General features: G+C 53.0%; 1 protein-coding gene across 2 annotated transcripts; it reads left to right on the top strand.

The window, feature by feature from the left end:
* Window positions 1-26: 26 nt before the first annotated feature.
* Pdzd7 (PDZ domain containing 7) lies at window positions 27-16,888 on the top strand. 2 transcript variants are annotated; one of them, XM_077799251.1, is made up of 16 exons: window positions 27-252; window positions 3,632-3,772; window positions 4,055-4,229; window positions 4,753-4,929; window positions 5,203-5,350; window positions 6,624-6,684; window positions 7,084-7,479; window positions 7,903-8,100; window positions 10,176-10,223; window positions 10,827-10,996; window positions 13,964-14,055; window positions 14,182-14,273; window positions 14,378-14,449; window positions 15,145-15,741; window positions 16,028-16,128; window positions 16,523-16,888. In XM_077799251.1, exons 1-16 carry the CDS (start codon window positions 27-29, stop codon window positions 16,886-16,888), a joined length of 3,060 nt encoding a protein of 1,019 aa, XP_077655377.1. The 2 variants fall into 2 exon arrangements, with proteins under 2 accessions (XP_077655377.1, XP_026263714.2); XM_026407929.2 differs by having other exon boundaries at window positions 10,173-10,223.
* The last annotated feature ends 309 nt before the right edge of the window (window positions 16,889-17,197 follow it).

Below are 17,197 nucleotides of genomic sequence, written 5' to 3'. Positions count from 1 at the left end.
TAGGGTGCCACTCCAGTCCAGCCACCATGGCACATGGCTTCACAGTGGGCTTCGACCCACCGGGTCTAGGAGAAGTCAGCTCTAGCTCTCTGAGCTCCCTCTCCTCCCGAGGCCACCTGGGCAGCGACTTCGGCTCCACCGCAACACGATACCTGTTGCGGAAGCAGCAGCGACTGCTGAATGGGCCCCCCCGTGGAATCCGAGCCTCATCACCCATGGGCCGTGTCATTCTCATCAACTCCCCCATCGAAGGTGGGTGTGGGGCCCAGTCACTAGCTTGGGCTGGGGAAGGCTGGGATAGAGGACAGCAGGAACTAAGTAGGTGGTGGTAAAGCCAATGATTGGGGGGAACTCAAGAGATAGGAGTCTTAGGGAAGTGAGGGCTCTGGGAACCCACATCTTCCTTGCTTACCCTTGCCTCTCCTCCAGGCCAAGACTTTAGGGCTCTAAGATTGTAGACCAGAGTTAGAAGTTAGGGATAGGACAGCAGGGAAAGCTGTGTGTATAGTATGTTAGCCCTGGAGTGAGCAAGGTTAGGTGTTGAACAGGCCCATTCCTCCCATGAACTCTGCTTTTCTCCAGATCCATTTATGTGTGCTTTGTGGGATGGAGCAGGATGGAAAAGGACATCTTCCAGAAACCAGCCAATTGTATGACCATCTCTGTGCCTAACTATGAGGAGTCAGTGCCCAGGTTTCAGGGATCAAAGCAAGGGCCTGAAGGTAGAGCAGCAAATGTTCAGTCGGAAGAGAAGAGAGAAGAGCTCATTGAGGGAAGCTTAGGTCTGGGCCCTCAAAGAGGGTATGACCTAAGCTGGTGTAGTTACCTGATGCTGCAGTTATTGTACACCAATTCTATACCTGCCCTGATTAGGTCCTGCAGAGGACCTAGAGAAATGAGCCTCACCTCCAGAAACATACATTGTAGCAGGACTTAGAGACACAGCAACAAAAACAGCTGGTATTGGGGTTCAGCTATCACCCACAGAGGTTAGAGTGAAAAGCATGGAGCATGTGAGGCAGGCACCTAGGAGATAGCCTGGTTGCAGCGACAGATGTGAGGCGGCAAAGATCTCGTGAACAAGACAGCACCCTGACTGCCAGGCAGGGAGCAGGGCCCTCTGGGCCTGGGCTTTCTGTGGGCAGGACCAGATAAATATCTCCAGCTCCTCTCCTCTTTCTTATCCAGCAGCACTCCTCTGACTGGATCTCAGATTGGACTTTTCAGGCCTTGCTCCTCCCCTCTGACCCAGCTGGGTGTCTCTGCCCCTGTCCCCAGAACATTCATGCAATCACCTACCACGGTATGCCTCACCTTTAGGTGAGCAGCAGGGTATTGCTGAGGGTCACCATTGTCAGTCTGGTCATGTAGCAGAAGTCCTCAGAGGAGCTAGGAGGTGTGTGTGGAAGGGAGTGGGGAGGCACTTCCCTCATGGGTTTCACTCTGCTGAAAGAACTATGTAGCCAGCAGGTGGCAAAAGCCTGAAATCCCAGCTATTCCAGAGGTTGAGGCAGGAGGATCACAAGAGTCCAGTCTGGTGACTTAGTTTATATTTTGAGACCCTGTCTCAAAGTAGCTCAGTGGTACAGCCTTACCTAGCATGCTTGATGCCCTGGGTTCAATGCCCAGCACAAAAAAAAAAAAAAAAAAAAACAAGACAAATCACTTGGCCTTACTCCTGAGTCTCTGGTTCTAGATCTGTGGTGAATCCCAAGAATTCACTTTTTCTTTAACATCTTTACTGGTGATGTTGATGCTGCTGGTCCATACCACATCCCAGGAACTACTGTGACAGGGACTAACTGGCAGGAGGGCCAGGAGTCCAGGAAGGCTGCAGAGAGGGAATGAGGAAAGGAACTGGCCTATGCAGGTCGAGGCAAAGATGTTGCAGGCAAAGGGGACACGGAAAGGGTTGGTTTCCAAGAGTAACAGGAAGGAGGTCAGTGTGACCAAAGCCCGGTGAGGGAGGGGAGGGAAGTGGGCAGAGGAAGCCTGTGGGTGGCCTCACTGAGTCCAGGGAGGAGTTAGAGTTCCTCTAGAACCTGAAAAAGGGGCAGGAGTTGACATTTTTCATCAGGGGAGAGGCATGCCTTGTTATAAACACAGACTGGCCATGAAGAAGATGGAGAGGGCAAGAGCAGAAGGGGGCATATGGGCAACTGCTATAGAGTTCCTGGAGGATGGGTGGGTGGCCAGGGCCAGGGCAGTGGAGGGAGAGAAGGTCCCATCCTTAGAGGACTCAGGCTTCTGAGATCAAACCTCAGAATAGGTATCACCTTGGCGCAGGGCCCTAGGCCCCCCCCCCCCCCGGGAGGGACTGAGGAGAATGAGGGCTGGGGCTGGGAGCAAAAGACTCCTGGGCTGAGGCTGAAGTGTCCTGTGACTACAGTCTGCTGGGAAACCCCACAAGCTCCCAAGTCTCTGTCCTGCACTGTCCCTCCTCAGGCTTCCCTTAGGGACTTCTGTCTGAGCTGGCCATGCACTGTAACCTGATTTCGGCTAGATCAAATTGAAGTGTGTGTGTGTGTGTGTGTGTGTGTGTGTGTGTGTGTGTGTGATTTCTCCCTCTCAAATACCTCTAGGGTAAGCCTTTCTGAGAAGAAATCTCAGAAATGGACCCAACTCATCTGGGACCCATTTTATCCTTAAGTTTTCTTGCTTTTCTCTTCCCGGAAGTTCTCCTCAAGGCCTGCCTCTGAGCCTGGCTCACTCCATCCCCTCCTCAGTGTCTCCTTTTCCTTCCATCCATTCAAATCCCATCCATTAGTCCTCTAAGAAGCCTTTCCTGATAACTTGGGACCCAGGACACTCCGTACCTTCGGACTTACCTCAGCACTGGATGGAGAAGTTAGCTCTGGGCACACCATGCAGCATGGTGATGTTTGGGGTTTCTTTCCCCAGGTAGCCAGGTAGTCCCTGCATGCTTACTCCCAGAATCACAGAGTCTAAGAGATGGAGGCCTCAACACTCTTTCCTAAACATCCCAGTTAGGGATTTACCAGGTCTGAGTTTGCATGCTGCTCACTAGCTGTCCCAGGAAACCCATTCCATTTCTGGCAGCTGCATATTTCAGAAAGTTTTTCCTTACAAAACATGCCTCCATCTAACTCCACCACATGGGCTTGATTCTGCCCTCTGGGTTCCACTGACAAAAATATCTGATGCCTTCCAGAGCCTCGCTCTCCGGCTATTTGAAATTAGAGCTAATCTACCATTTCTGATGGAAGCAGAAGAGGCCAGGCTCCCTTTGCTGTGTCCCAAAGAATGGAATTTCAATCTTCTTTGCCATCTTTCTGGGCCTCTGAGTGGCAGCCGTTTTAGAAATATGGGCTCAGAACGCTCAGTAAACATTACACACACACACACACACACACACACACACACACACACACACAGCCAAGGAGCAGGACTCCTGTCCTGATATCCTCACCTGCTTCCACACACTCCATGGCCCAGGGTCAAAATCACCCTAAAGGGAACTTGGAAATTGATTCCCTCCCCATTTAGGGTCCTCAGTACTATGTGGCTCTGACCAGTAATCCAGCTTTTGCAAGCCCCAATTTTGGGAAGCTAGGGGCCCTCTGTGCCCAGAATGAACATGGGGATCATGCCTGTGTCCCCATTTCTGCAGCCAACAGCGATGAAAGTGACATCATCCACGCAGTCCGAGTGGAGAAGAGCCCAGCAGGGAGGCTGGGCTTCAGCGTGCGGGGAGGCTCTGAGCATGGCCTGGGCATCTTTGTCAGCAAAGTGGAGGAGGGGAGCAGTGCAGGTGAGTGATCCTGGGGGAAAACTGCTGGTTTAGGATGTTACCCCCATCTCAGGGGAGGCAGGGGATGCTGTGGGCAGCAAGAGGAAAAGTCCTCAGCTCTGGAAGGCTGATCTCATGGAAGATGGGGCCCACCCTTGGGCAGAGTGGATCAAGGGACAGAGATTCCTTAATAGGCAATACTCAGAACCTACTCTGAGATCTGCACCTTGAGGGAGGAAGCTCGGTACCCCAGGGAGCTCTGTCCAGTGGGGAGGTCAGCCTCCTCCCCACTCTCTGGCGCAGAGCGGGCTGGCCTATGTGTGGGGGACAAGATCACAGAGGTGAACGGATTGAGCCTGGAGAGCACCACCATGGGCAGCGCAGTGAAGGTGCTGACGGGCAGCAGCCGCCTGCACATGATGGTACGGCGCATGGGCCGGGTGCCAGGCATCAAATTCTCTAAGGAGAAAACCACGTGGTGAGCAGCCCCAGCCCTCCCATCCCCCAACCACCCCTGAACAGGAGAAGCCAGGAAATAAAATGGGCCTGAGTCTCTCCCTCCTTGCTATACTTCAATGGCACTAGCTGTCCAACACCAGGGCCCTCTTCCCTCATTGCTGCTGCTGTGAAACTAGGGCACAGCATCAGCACCTCCCTCATGGGGGCATGATAAGGAGTAGAAATGGGGCCCTAGGGCTGGGGGTGGTTCAGTATACAGTGCATGCTCCCTGTGCCCCAGGCCCTGGGTTCCATCTCCAGCACCGAAAGAAAAAAAAAAAGATTTTTAAAACATGGGGCACTGCATATTGCAGCTGTTCCATAAAAAGGTGAGTAGGATGATTTCCCGGATTGAATACAACTTATGTCCCACTGAGGATCCTAGGCCTGGGATGTCCCCTGGAGGCAACCTCCCTTTCCCATGCAGCTACAAGACTACTGGGAGGGGAGATGGGTGGTGGTGGCTGGGGACCCCACCTGAGGGTCCCTTGCTGCTGTTCCAGGGTGGATGTGGTGAACCGGCGGCTGGTGGTGGAGAAGTGCAGTTCCACTCCATCCAACAGCAGCTCGGAGGATGGTGCGCGGCGCATTGTCCACCTGTACACGACCTCTGATGACTTCTGCTTGGGCTTCAACATCCGAGGGGGCAAGGAGTTTGGCCTGGGCATCTATGTGTCCAAGTAAGGGCAGGGACAGGGTTGAAATGGAGTATCTAGAGGTTGGGCTGGGAATGGGGCTGGGATTGGGGCCTGGGAATGACCAGCAAGTGAGGCCTGGCCAACTACATGTCCAAATGAGGGCCCAGGTCAGGGGTGGACCTGATAAGGGATGTGGTCATCAGGAGGGGGGTCAAGGAGCATGACTAGGGCATTCCCATATCCAAGTGAAAGGGAACTAAATAGGGGTGAGGGAGACAGGCCAGAGTCTTATCAACTGACACCTGTCTGACCCAGAGTGGACCATGGTGGGCTAGCTGAGGAGAATGGCATCAAGGTGGGGGACCAAGTCTTGGCGGCCAACGGTGTCAGATTCGACGACATCAGCCACAGCCAAGCCGTGGAAGTGCTGAAAGGCCAAACACACATCATGTTGACCATCAAGGTGGGCAGGACTCTGGGAGTCATGAAGAGGCCAGACTAGAAGAAGTATTTCCCAGACCACCCTAGTTCTTTATTGAGCTCCTTGCTCTCCCCTATGTGACATTTCCATAGCTAAGTGGAAAGGAGTTCGAATTCCCCTTTTGCAAAAGAAGAAACTGAGGTTCAGAGAGGCATTGCAACTGAGGTTCGGAGAGGCCAGTGATTCTGCTGCTCAGTAGCCTAACCTGGCTCCAGTCCTCTCCCCAGATTCCTGAGGCAGCACCCTTTCTTCTGAATGGTGGAGACCTAGGGTTGAAGGAACAAATGTCCTGCCCACAAGGGTGGAGTGATATCTGTGGCTTTGGGCAAAGACCTGGTGGTGGGCACCCTCAGGCAACAGGGCAAGGAGCCCTAGGCTAGGGCCAGAGATCAGATTTCAGGGGAGGCAGCTGTATTCATTATTCATGTAGGTCTCACGCTTGCCTGAGGATCAGGTCCTTCTCACTCTGGCTTCTGCAGGAGGTGATGCCTCACTCTTCCTTGGTGCCAACTGGTGGCCCCTGCTCTGCCTTCTCCTTCGTCACCAGGCCTTTGCCCATCTCACCATTTAGTGCCTCCTCCACCCCCACTATTTCCCACCTCTCCCACATCCCATTTCTCCCTTTCCTTCCTCAAATTATCCCAGACCCCCTCCTCACTCCTGCTCTGCCTCTTATTCATTTTTCAACAATATTTTTGAGGCCTGGGGGTGTACCTCAATGGTAGAGTTTTTGCCCAGCAGGCTTGAGGCCCTGGGTGCAATTTCCAACTCCACATAAACAAAACAAAACTACAATATTTTGAGTACCTACTCTGTGCTGGATGCTATGCCAGGTACTGAGGCTGCATCAATGACAGGACAGACAAGGTCTCTGCTCCTGGGGGAAAAAGGACAAACCAGATACTTGTAGACTGTGACAAATGCCACCAGGAAATTAACAGAGAGGTGGAATGGAGTAATTTGGGAAGATCCTTATAGCCAGAGGACATCAGGGCAGGTCTCTCTGAGGAAGTGACAAAGAGCAAGAATGAGCTAGCCACATAATGAGCTGAAGGAAGAGAAAACAGGCAGAAGGGAGGGCAGGTGCAGAGATCCTGTGGTATAAAGGAACTTGGCATGATTAGAAATAAAGTGGCCAATGTTGCTAGAGCACAGTGGATTCAGAAGGGAGAAATGGAAAGTAAGGTTTACTCCTGTCCCATTTCTCACCCTCCCTTCTCACCTGTTCCTCCTATACTCACCATGACCTCCCCAGGAGACAGGCCGGTACCCTGCCTACAAGGAGATGGTTTCTGAGTACTGTTGGCTGGACCGATGTAAGTGGCTTAAGTCCTCAAATTTGGAGGGAAAGGGGCTAAGACCCAAGTGTGGGGCCAGGGTCTCTGAAAAAGAAAGGACAGGGACCAAGATCTACTCAAGACCCTCACATAACCCAGAGCGGCTTCTAGGACCCCCCTGATCACTTGCAGATTCAATTTCAGGCTCTTCTAGGGCCTTGAGGCCCAGAGAGTGAACAGAGAAGTGCTCTGTCTGAGGTTTCTCATAAGACAGAGGCACGATTGCGTAGCAGCTTGTGGCTTTAACCTCAGTGGCTTCCTGGCCTTCGTTCTTCTACCCGCAAGCCCGGGGTGATCTGCAAGCCTCACAGGGTGCTGAGGCAAACCCGTCATATGCCCAGGTGCTGCAGATGCCCCTGCCTTCCCCTCTCCCTGCAGTGAGCAATGGGGTGCTGCAGCAGCTGTCACCTGCCTCTGAGAGCAGCTCCAGTGTCTCCTCATATGCCTCCAGCGCCCCCTATAGCTCAGGCTCCCTGCCCTCGGACCGCATGGATGTCTGCCTGGGGCCTGATGACCTGGGCAGCCAAGGACCAAGTTGGGGGCGGGCGGACACAGCCATGCAGACGGAGCCTGATGTGGGGGGCCGTGTGGAGACTTGGTGTAGCGTGCGGCCCACAGTCATCCTCAGAGACACAGCCATCCGTTCTGAAGGACCCCCTCCTGCCCGCCGCCTTGACTCCGCCCTCTCAGAGTCCCCCAAGACTGCTTTGCTGCTGGCCCTTAGCCGACCCCGGCCCCCCATCACACGTTCCCAGAGTCACCTGACCCTATGGGGTACGTGGGGAATGGGAGGCTACTGCTTTCTCTGTAGTCCCTGGTCCAAAACTGCTCATTCTGTCCCAAGCCCCAGACCTCTTTTTACTCTGGGCTCCATTTTAAGCCAGACCTGGGCCGCAAACCCATTCTTAGTCCTAACCCCAACTTTATCCCCAAATCCACCCTCACCCCTGTCCTTTCAATCTGGAGTGCCCAGGCCTGTTCTCCCCAGCCCCAGATTCCTTACACGGCTGCATTTGTATGATTCTGGGAGAGGTGGAAACTGGAGGAGGAACCCCCCCACCCTTCCCCACCCTGCACGAGTGAGATCCTGTCTGCCACCCCCACTCTCCCTTTTCTCTGCCCCTTCCCACACCCCTGCCCCTCGTCCTTCCCTTCTGCCCACCCTCCAGCCCCCCGGGTGCTCCCTCGTGTCTGCAGAGGAGAAGAAACAGCGGAAGAAGGAGAAGTCGGGGTCCCCTGGGGAGAAGGGGGCCCTGCAGCGCTCCAAGACTCTGATGAACCTCTTCTTCAAGGGAGGGCGGCAGGGGCGGCTTGCAGGGGATGGGCGCAGAGAGGCCTGGACACTGGACAGCAGGAGCCCAGCCAAAGCCCGCCCTCGCCTGGACCTGGAGAAAGGTAGGTGCTGGATTGACCAGGCAGGGAAGATGGGGCAAAGTCCGCCAGCTGGGGTCTCTGGCACACCGCCACACCACTCAGCCTGGAGGGACTCAGTTTCCTCATAGATTCAATGGGAGTAATAATGCCTGTTTCTTTGGAATACTAGGGAATAAGTGAGTTAGCAAATGTAAATCACATTGTCTGGCACACAGAAGGTGCTCTGAAAATGTGGTGGTCATTGTCATCTTGCCTTACCTCCCTTTGTACAGAAAGGGAAAGTGACAGAGTTGCAACACAGCAAGGAAGTAGAAGACCTTGGCTCAGAGCCCAGTGCCCTTAGTGGTGGCAGTAGTGGGGCTTGCTTTTGCCAGCCATCTAGCTTCTCAGGCCCAATCAAATTCTAGAATCATTGAGCAAGACCATTTCTAGATCAAGGCCCAGGCAGAAGGGCCAGCCCAGGCTGTACTCACATGAGGCTTTCCACTCACGAGATGGCTGTCCTCCCTGGTAAGGCTCAGCTTCCAGGCCAAGAGTGGATGAGTTAAGACTCTTAGAGCTGCATTTGACAGAAACTCATCCAAACTAACTTTAAAAATCACCTCTTGGGGCTGTGGCCATGGCTCAGAGGTAGCACACTTACAAGGCAGGTGTCAGGCACTGGGTTCGAGTCTCAGTACCACATATAAAATAAATAAATAAAAGTCTATCAACAGCTAAAAAATATTTTTTTAAAAAAAAGTCACCTCTTGGGCTGGGGGTATGGCTCAAGCGGTAGTGTGCTCGCCTGGCATGCGTGCGGCCCGGGTTCGATCCTCAGCACCACATACAAACAAAGATGTTGTGTCCGCCGAGAACTAAAAAATAAATATTAAAAATTCTCTCTCTCTCTCTCTCTCTCTCTCTCTCCTCTCTCACTCTCTCTAAAAAAAAAAAGTCACCTCTTGCTGGGCGTGGTGGTGCATGCCTATAATCCCAGTGACTCAGGAAGTTGAGGCAGGAGGATCACAAGTTCGAGGCCAGTCTCAGCTATTTAACAAGGACTTAAGGAGATTTTTTATTTAAAAAAGAGCTGAGGATGTTGCTCAGTGGTTAACCACCTCTGGGTTCAATCCCTGGTACCAAAACAAACAAACAAACAAACAAAAAAACCAAAAAAAAAAAAAAAAACCCTCTTAGCTCACGTACTGTCTTAGGCAGGTCTAAAAGTCTGAAAAATACCACTACATGTGTCCATTGGTCTTTTCGTTCCATTTTCTGGTGAGTTGATTTGCCATCATGCGGGCTTTACTGACTTGGTAAGATGGCCACTATTATTTCGCAATCCCCAGGGAAAAGGAGTTTCTCCTGAAGTAGTTCCAGCTAAGTCTCATGAACCTGTCTCTCATCCCCACCGGGGTCACAAACCATGCTGAACAAACCACTGTGATGTGGGAGACAAAGTGCTTTTGCTGGCCAGCCTGGGTCACATGCCTACCCCAGAGTACATGGGCTGAGAATGGGGACATTGGTCCCCAGGAGACCATGAGGGTGAGGTTTCCAGAAAAGGGGAGTGGATGTTGGGTAGGTGAAAACAATCAGAGAAAGAGGAGCTGGATGCTGCCCCAATCTGGATTTGGATGTTCTGGGGCATCAAGGTGACAGTCCCATAGGAGAGACAGCCCTCCAAATTAGGGCCAACCCCCTACTCCTTCACCTCTCTCTTCCCACAGCTCCCAGGACACTGCTCTCTCCTGGTTCTCAGCTCACCTCTCTGGTCACTCTCATCTATCTTTTGAAGGCTCCTCTTTTCTCCTCTGACCCTTGAAGGTAGGTACCCCAGGCTCTGTCCTTGGGGTTCTTTCCTCCTTCTTTCAAATGAATCTCCCTGAGCAGCGCTCACACTGAATCCTCTCTTGATCCAAAATCTTCATTGACTCTCTGTTGCCTAAGAGTGAAGTCCCTAGCTGAGCATGACCTTCAAGCCCCTGGGGTCCAGTTCTCTTGTCTCCGGATCCAACCTACTTACATCCTGAATGCTTCATTTCAGTCAGTACTGAGTCCCTCCCAACCCTTGTTTCCAGAGCCTGCCTGAGCCTTTTTCTTCTTCACAGCAGGGGGAGTTGGGCCTGTACAGAAGTTTGTCACCTGGAGACTGAGACGTGGTAATTCATGCATGTCTTTCCCAAGGCCTGGTCAACAGTAGGGTGGCAGATAAGGGTGCATGTTGGGGCCAGTTTGATGGCTTTGGACTAAAATCTGTTGGGCTCGAGCAAGGACGATCAGGCAAAGAGGTACATATTGGGGGCAGTTCAAAGAATTGGACTAAGCTTACCATTCCCAACTAGAAAAGATAGGTTGCACATAGATAGGGGGATACATTTTGAGGGTTTGTGTGGAGTCTCCCAGAGAGATATCTGGGGTCAATGAGAAAGTCTGTGATAGGGCTTCCAATGAGGAACAGACTAGTATGACACTGTATTTTTAGGGGACACAGAGATCACTGGGCCAAGACTCCATTAAGGAGTAGACTGGTGTAGGGGTGGGTTTGGGGACTAAAGGCGGGGGTTGGTACTCCACTGGAGGGCAGGTTGCTGTGGAAGGCCATACTGGGGAATATATGGACTAGGCTAGAATTTCATGCTAGGTACTTGGGCCTCTCAGCTGGCCTGTTTCTTCAGGCCTGACCCCTGGTAGGGAAGCCCTGCCCACCCACCCGACAGTTCCCGCTCCTCCATCACATCCTTTTGCCCCTCCCTGCCCTGCAGACCGGGAGAGGAGCCAGGCCCTGATCTCTGCCAGGTCCGGGAGCCCCTCTAGCCAGCTGCCCAATGAGCAGGTGCAGGCCTGGGAGAGCCGGCGGCCACTCATTCAGGACCTGGCCCGGCGGCTGCTGACAGATGATGAGGTGCTGGCAGTCACCCGTCACTGCTCACGGGTAAGCCCCCAGCCCTCCTATAGCTGTGGCCCACAGTGGCTCACTCACCTAGCCCCTTATTCATTCAGGCTACTGTCCATTGAGCAGAACCTGGGCTTGATTCTGAGAGGCCAGCAGTCAGTCAGTAAAAGAAAAATACACATCTCTCTCTCTCTCTCTCTCTCTCACACACACACACACACACACACACACACACACACACAAACACACACACAGAGCAATCTCACAGGAAAGGGAGCTGTATGATAACTAGATCCTAAACACCCCTAGTAACAAATCACTCAAGATGCTGTGAATGAGAAAAACATAAACGATAACCCCGGAGAGGTACACATTAGGTGGCATGGTCTAGGAAGGTCTCCTCGAGGAGGTGACATTTAAACCGAGGAGAAGAGAGAAGGTGGACAGGTGATGAGGGGGTGGAAGTGAGTCCCTTAGACTCCCTCTAAGCCCCCACCCAGCCTTAGCCCCCTTGTCATCTTTTATTCCTGGGACAGTCAGTAGATCCAGCCCTATGCAAAGTCCCCTTTTTCTTTTTCTTTTTTTTTTTTTAACAAGAGAAAAACAAAGTCCCCTTCCGTTACCCAAGTAACTAAGTTACTTACTTACCCACGTAAGCAATCTTACACCATTATTCTGATCTCTTCTACTTGAAACAGAACCCAAGGACCCTAGGGCAGGGTGGGTGTCAGCTTTTGAGGAGTCCCTAAAGCCTGAATGTTGGGGAGGCTGTGTGGTGCAGCTCGCCCCCTCTAAGAGAACTGGAAGATTCTGTCCTATCCTTTGTCTCAGGAATCCCTGGAGTTCGGTGGGTTCTGCACAGCTTGTGCAGGCTGAGGGGTTTCAGAGAGTCATGTGCAGATTCCTCCAACCCACCTTGCTCAGAGTGATGTTGTATATCAGTGTAATATCTGCATTGGCATGTCTGGGGGCTACCTGGTTTGTGTCAACATGACTGCATGATTTTATCTATGTATGGGCTTGTATGTATCTGGCTAGTGCATGTGTGTGTCCAGGTATTATCACCTGGACCCTAAGATGTGGTCATTCATGTATCCCTTTACTAAGGCCTGGTTCACAGTAGAGCTGCAGATGGGGGTGCATGTTGGGAGGCAGCTACTGGACTCAGAATTAAACTCAGTAGGTGTCACACAGCTCTGAGTGCTAAGTATAGCTGTTATTCACCAACCTCCAGGGATCTTGTACCTCTGGGATATGGCCACTAGGTGGGGTTCTGTGTCTGTTTCTTTGGCCAATGCCTTTTCCCCCTCATCCCTCCACTCTGCAGCCCTCAAGTCAAGACATGTACTCACTTTGTCCCCATATCACCTGCAGGCTCTACATACTGCCTGACCCAGTCCCCTCCACCACCCTCTGGGATGAATCCAGCCCTCAGGGATCGATAAAGTTCCTCTGATGCCTGGGCTATAAAGCCCTGAACCTCAGGCCTCCCTTTTCTCTCCCCTCTGAGCCATTGCTACACAGCCGTGAGACCAAAATACCTCTGTGCTCACTCCAGGGTGCCCAAGCCACCTCTTGACCACTTATATTTGGCAGAATAGAATATAAGTTGCTTATCCTCACATTTAAGGCCTTCTCTGAGGTCACCTCTCAACACCTTTCCCATTGTCTTCCATGGCCACCACTTTGGCCTGAACAGGTTACAAACTAAGCAACTTCAGGGAAGACAAGTCACAGCGCTCACCACTGTGCAGCCCTACTCGGAGGCTCCTTGTGGACCCCATAGCCACACTAAACCTGTTTACTCATCGTTCCTCTTCGCCTTTGGAGCACTTGCCTCCCTGATCTTTTCTTTCAGAGTCTGAGTAAAGGCCACCATCTCCAGGAAGCCCACTCAGAACCTCCACTTCTGAAACCCCCGTTGCCCCACTGCCAGGGATTTATGGTTCATTTGCCCTTTGTTCCCACTAGACTGAGTTTCCGAGGATTGGGGACAGGGGTCTTCATTATTTTGTCTCCACTGCCCAGTACAGGGCCTGGATGCTGAATGATTTGTGGACTTGATGTATGTACACACATGTGGCTGTTTCTGGGTCATTCGCATGTCTTTCTTCAGACAACAAGGAGTGTATTGTGGTTTGTGTATGTATGAATCCCTATGACTGCGTGAGGTTTAGGGCCACACACGAAGTTTTTATTTATTTCCAGCTATTTATGAATGGAAATGACTCACTCTGACCACCAGAGGATGCGCTCTCTCTGTCTATGCCCATAAAAGAGGTTCTCTGTGTGCATGTCCCTGAATCTGTCTCCCTCTCGCCACCAGGGGGCAGTGTTCTGCCCAAGTAGGGTGGCTCCCAGTGTTCAGTTCTCCAGTCTGTGGGGTGTGGCATCCGCGTTGGTGGCATCCAGGCAGTGCCAGGCAGAAGGGTACTGACTGGAGAAGCTTTTTTGAGGAGCCACCCCTTCCCCAAGGTCCCCATTCCAGCTCCAAACAAAGGGTCAGGCCCACAGCTTAGTGTTGGGCTCAAATTCCTTCCTTCTGTCAGGAGGTGGGAGTGGGGAGGAGAGTGGGCTCCCTGCTCATCCTTTAATGCCACCAGAGCAGAGAAGAGCCAGACATCTCCGGTTGCAGTCCTTCCTCACATTTCCTTATCTGTGTTGCTTTGAGCAAAGTCCCCTCTGAGCCTCAGTTTACTCATTCATAAAATAGAAATAGTTAATGTCATCTCTCAGGGTGGTTAAGTGAGAAGCCATATGTAAAAGGCTTAGAAAAGTGTCTGTCCCAAAGCTATTATTGTTCCTGCCATTTATTATGGATCTGTTATTACTTCAGGCTTCCACAAGGTCACCAAGATAAGACCATTCTCTAGACCCTGGGGTGGAGTGAACATTTCCCAAAACATGGAGGGTCGAATGGGTCCCAAGGCCCCTGTGTGCTCTGGTTTCCCCTGGCCCACCTGTGAAGTCCCTACTTTGTCTGACTTGTGGTGCCTCTTTCTGCAGTATGTGCATGAGGGTGGCGTGGAGGACCTGGTGAGGCCCCTGCTGGCTATTCTGGACAAGCCTGAGAAGCTCCTGCTTCTGCGGGACATCAGGTGGGGAGGGGCTTGAGGAGTGGGGGCAGGAGGGGATCCCTGATACCTCAACATCCCCAGGGAGGAAGCTCCTCCAGTTACCTCAACAACTGAACTCTGCTCACCCACATCTCTTGCTTCTTCTAGGAGTGTGGTGGCCCCCACGGACCTGGGCCGCTTTGACAGTATGGTGATGCCCGTGGAGCTAGAGGCTTTTGAGGCCCTCAAGAGCAGGGCAGGTCAGCAGCTGGGGGCCAGGACTACAGGATCCTGAGCCCAGGTGGGGGTGGGGCCAGCAGAAGTTGCTAACCTGCCTTACTTCTGACTTGTTCTCTCCAACCAGTACGGCCTCCTGCTTTGAGACCAGCCCGGCAGGACACGCCACCCAAACGTCACCTCATCACCCCTGTGCCTGGTCAGTTGGAATCTCAAAACCCAAGGAGGGGGCACAACCCGGGTAACATTAGGAAAGAGAAGGGGCCTTCCATCCCTGCCCCCAAATGGGGGTCCTCATGGCTTCAGAGGCCCATTGAAGGAAAGCCCTTGTCCATTTTCATCCCACCCACTTACCACCTGCACTGTTACTCACTTCACAGCTGCTTTTAAACCTGCTGGCTTTTTAAATCCAGTCTCATTCTATGTGATAATATTTGAGAAATTATCAGTTCAGGCTGTTCAGGGTGGCACACACCTGTATCCCATAACTTGAGAGGCTGAGGCAGGAGGATTGCAAGTTCAAAGTCAGCTTCAGCAACTTAGCGAGGCCCTAAGCAAGTCAGCAAGGCCCTAAGCAACTCAGCAAGACTCTCAAAATATAAAATAAAAAGGTCTGGGGGGATGTTGCCCAGTGGTTAAGCACCCCCGAGTTCAATCACCAGTACCAAAAAAAAAAAAAAAAAAGGGAAAGAGAAAGAAATAAATGTATTATAATAGAATGTATTAAAATGTGACTATAATAGATCATATTTGTCTGTCCCAGTGGGCAGTGGGCCTGAGCAAATGCAGGTCTGGTTCTCATAGGCCACACACAAAGGCAAGACCTGGTGGCTGGAAAGGTGGTCTGAGGTGGGAGGCCAGGAGGCAACAGCCTGACCTTGGCCTCTTCCCCAGATAGCCGTGGAGGTTTCTACCTGCTGCCTATGAATGGTTTCTCTGAAGAAGAGGATGGGGAGCTGAGGGAGCAGCTGGGGGGCCTCAAGGTCTCCCTGAGTGCCTCGGCTCCCCACCACCCTCATCAAGGGATCCCCCCTCTCCAAGATGTGCCAGTAGACGCCTTCACACCATGCAGAAGCACATGTACACCCTCTCTCCCACCACCCCCTGTCGCTCCCCGGCCACCGCGGCCTAACTGGCTGCTGACAGAACCCCCAAGACGAGAAGATCCTCAGCAGAGCCAGAGCCAGAGCCAGGGCCCAGCCCAGGGTCGAAGCAGAAGCCACAGCAGGGGTCGAGGCAAGTCCCCTGGGCGCAGGCGCTCCCCTTCCCCAGCGCCCATCCCCACCTCCAACGCAGCCAATGGGCGCTACCACAGGCCTCGGAAGGCCAGGCCCCCTCTGCCACGACCCTTGGATGGGCAGGTGGCTAAGGTGGGGGCCCGGCAAGGTCCTTCAGAGAATGGATCCGGCAGGGGAGCTGAGGAGGCAGCCATGAAGGCCCCCAGTGGGGAGCTGAGGACAATCACACTGTCTAAAATGAAGCAGTCCTTGGGTGAGTGCAGGGTGGACTGCACTGGTGGGGTAGACTCCTGGGTTTGGGTAGTTGGTGAACTTGAATTTCAAGATCTGCCTGGGCATAGGAAAAGAACCTGGGGTAAAGGGAAATCTAGATTTGGGAGAGTTGGAATTTGAAGGATTTGGGAGTTGAGACTTGAGCAATAACAGAACCTGGGGTTTGGGAGCAATTGGGGGCCCTGGATTTTGGGATGAGGTCCTAGGTTCCTCCTGGGATTTGGGGGTATGGCTATATTCTCACCAGAGCCTTTGACCCTCTCTAGGCATCAGCATTTCAGGGGGCATCGAGTCCAGGGTGCAGCCCATGGTGAAGATAGAGAAGATCTTCCCAGGGGGTGCGGCCTTTCTCAGTGGGGCCCTGCAGGTAGGTGAAGTCCACTCCCTAGGCCCAGAGCTGAAGTCTGGAAAGGTGTGGGGCTGCTTCATCCAGACATGTTCAGACCAGGTTGTGGGAAGAAGCTTGGGAGCGCAGGGGTCAAGAGAACAGGCCTAAGGGGAAAATCTGTCCCCTGATGCTAGCCTAGGCCTGAGGGACGGCCCATCCTGTTCCACCCTGGGCCTCAAGGGACAAAAGGCCATTGTCTATGCCCCACCCTGCCCCCAACAGCTCCAGGCACAAAAGTCCCATTGTCCATCTCCTGAACCCAGTTGGGGGAGGAGTACCCTAGCCAGTGGAGGTGAGAGGACACTGCCTTCAGGTTAGGTGGTAGGGTGGGAGTGACCCAGGGAGTGCCATGACTCTCCCATCCTGATCCCAGGCTGGTTTCGAGCTTGTGGCAGTGGATGGAGAGAGCCTGGAGCAGGTGACCCACCAGCGAGCAGTGGACACCATCCGCAGGGCTTATAGAAACAAGGCTCGGGAACCCATGGAGCTTGTGGTCAGGGTCCCTGGGCCTGGTCAGCTCCCCTTACCCCCTGACCTGTCAGTTCTTACTAGTCAGCACCCTCCTCCTGATCCTCCCTCTGCCCACCCACCGGCTGATGCTACTCCAGTTCCCTCCCACTGGCTCCCAAAATCTTCCATGAGTGCCAGGACCCATTCTACAGAGGAGGCCAGACTTCTCCAGAGGACTCCTAGCCCAGTACCTTCCCCAACCCTCCAGACTCCTGAGACTAACCCCTGACCCCTCCCCCCCCAGATTCCCAAGGACTGTTTCCACTGGCCTCAGATCCACCCGCCCTCCCACCACTGAATCCAAGTCTTCCTTTTATCTCTGGGACCTCTCTTGTTGAAGCTCCTGGGGACTCAGGAACATCTTGGTCCTGATTGCCCTGTCTCCTAGAGCTCCACACTGCTAGCTCTGCTCCCCTCCCAGCTGTCAATTACACTCTGCCCTTTCCAGATAAACCTGGTGTCCACCATGGACAAGGTGCTAACAGACAGCCTGTCACCTGCACTCACTGCCCCTCCAAACTCCTAAGACAAGGAGGGG

The sequence above is a fragment of the Urocitellus parryii genome, chromosome 5 (assembly GCF_045843805.1).
Source record: "Urocitellus parryii isolate mUroPar1 chromosome 5, mUroPar1.hap1, whole genome shotgun sequence".
Classification (NCBI taxonomy): domain Eukaryota; kingdom Metazoa; phylum Chordata; class Mammalia; order Rodentia; family Sciuridae; genus Urocitellus; species Urocitellus parryii.
The sequence above is the reverse complement of the archived record's forward strand: the minus strand, read 5'-3'. Positions and strand labels throughout refer to the sequence as shown.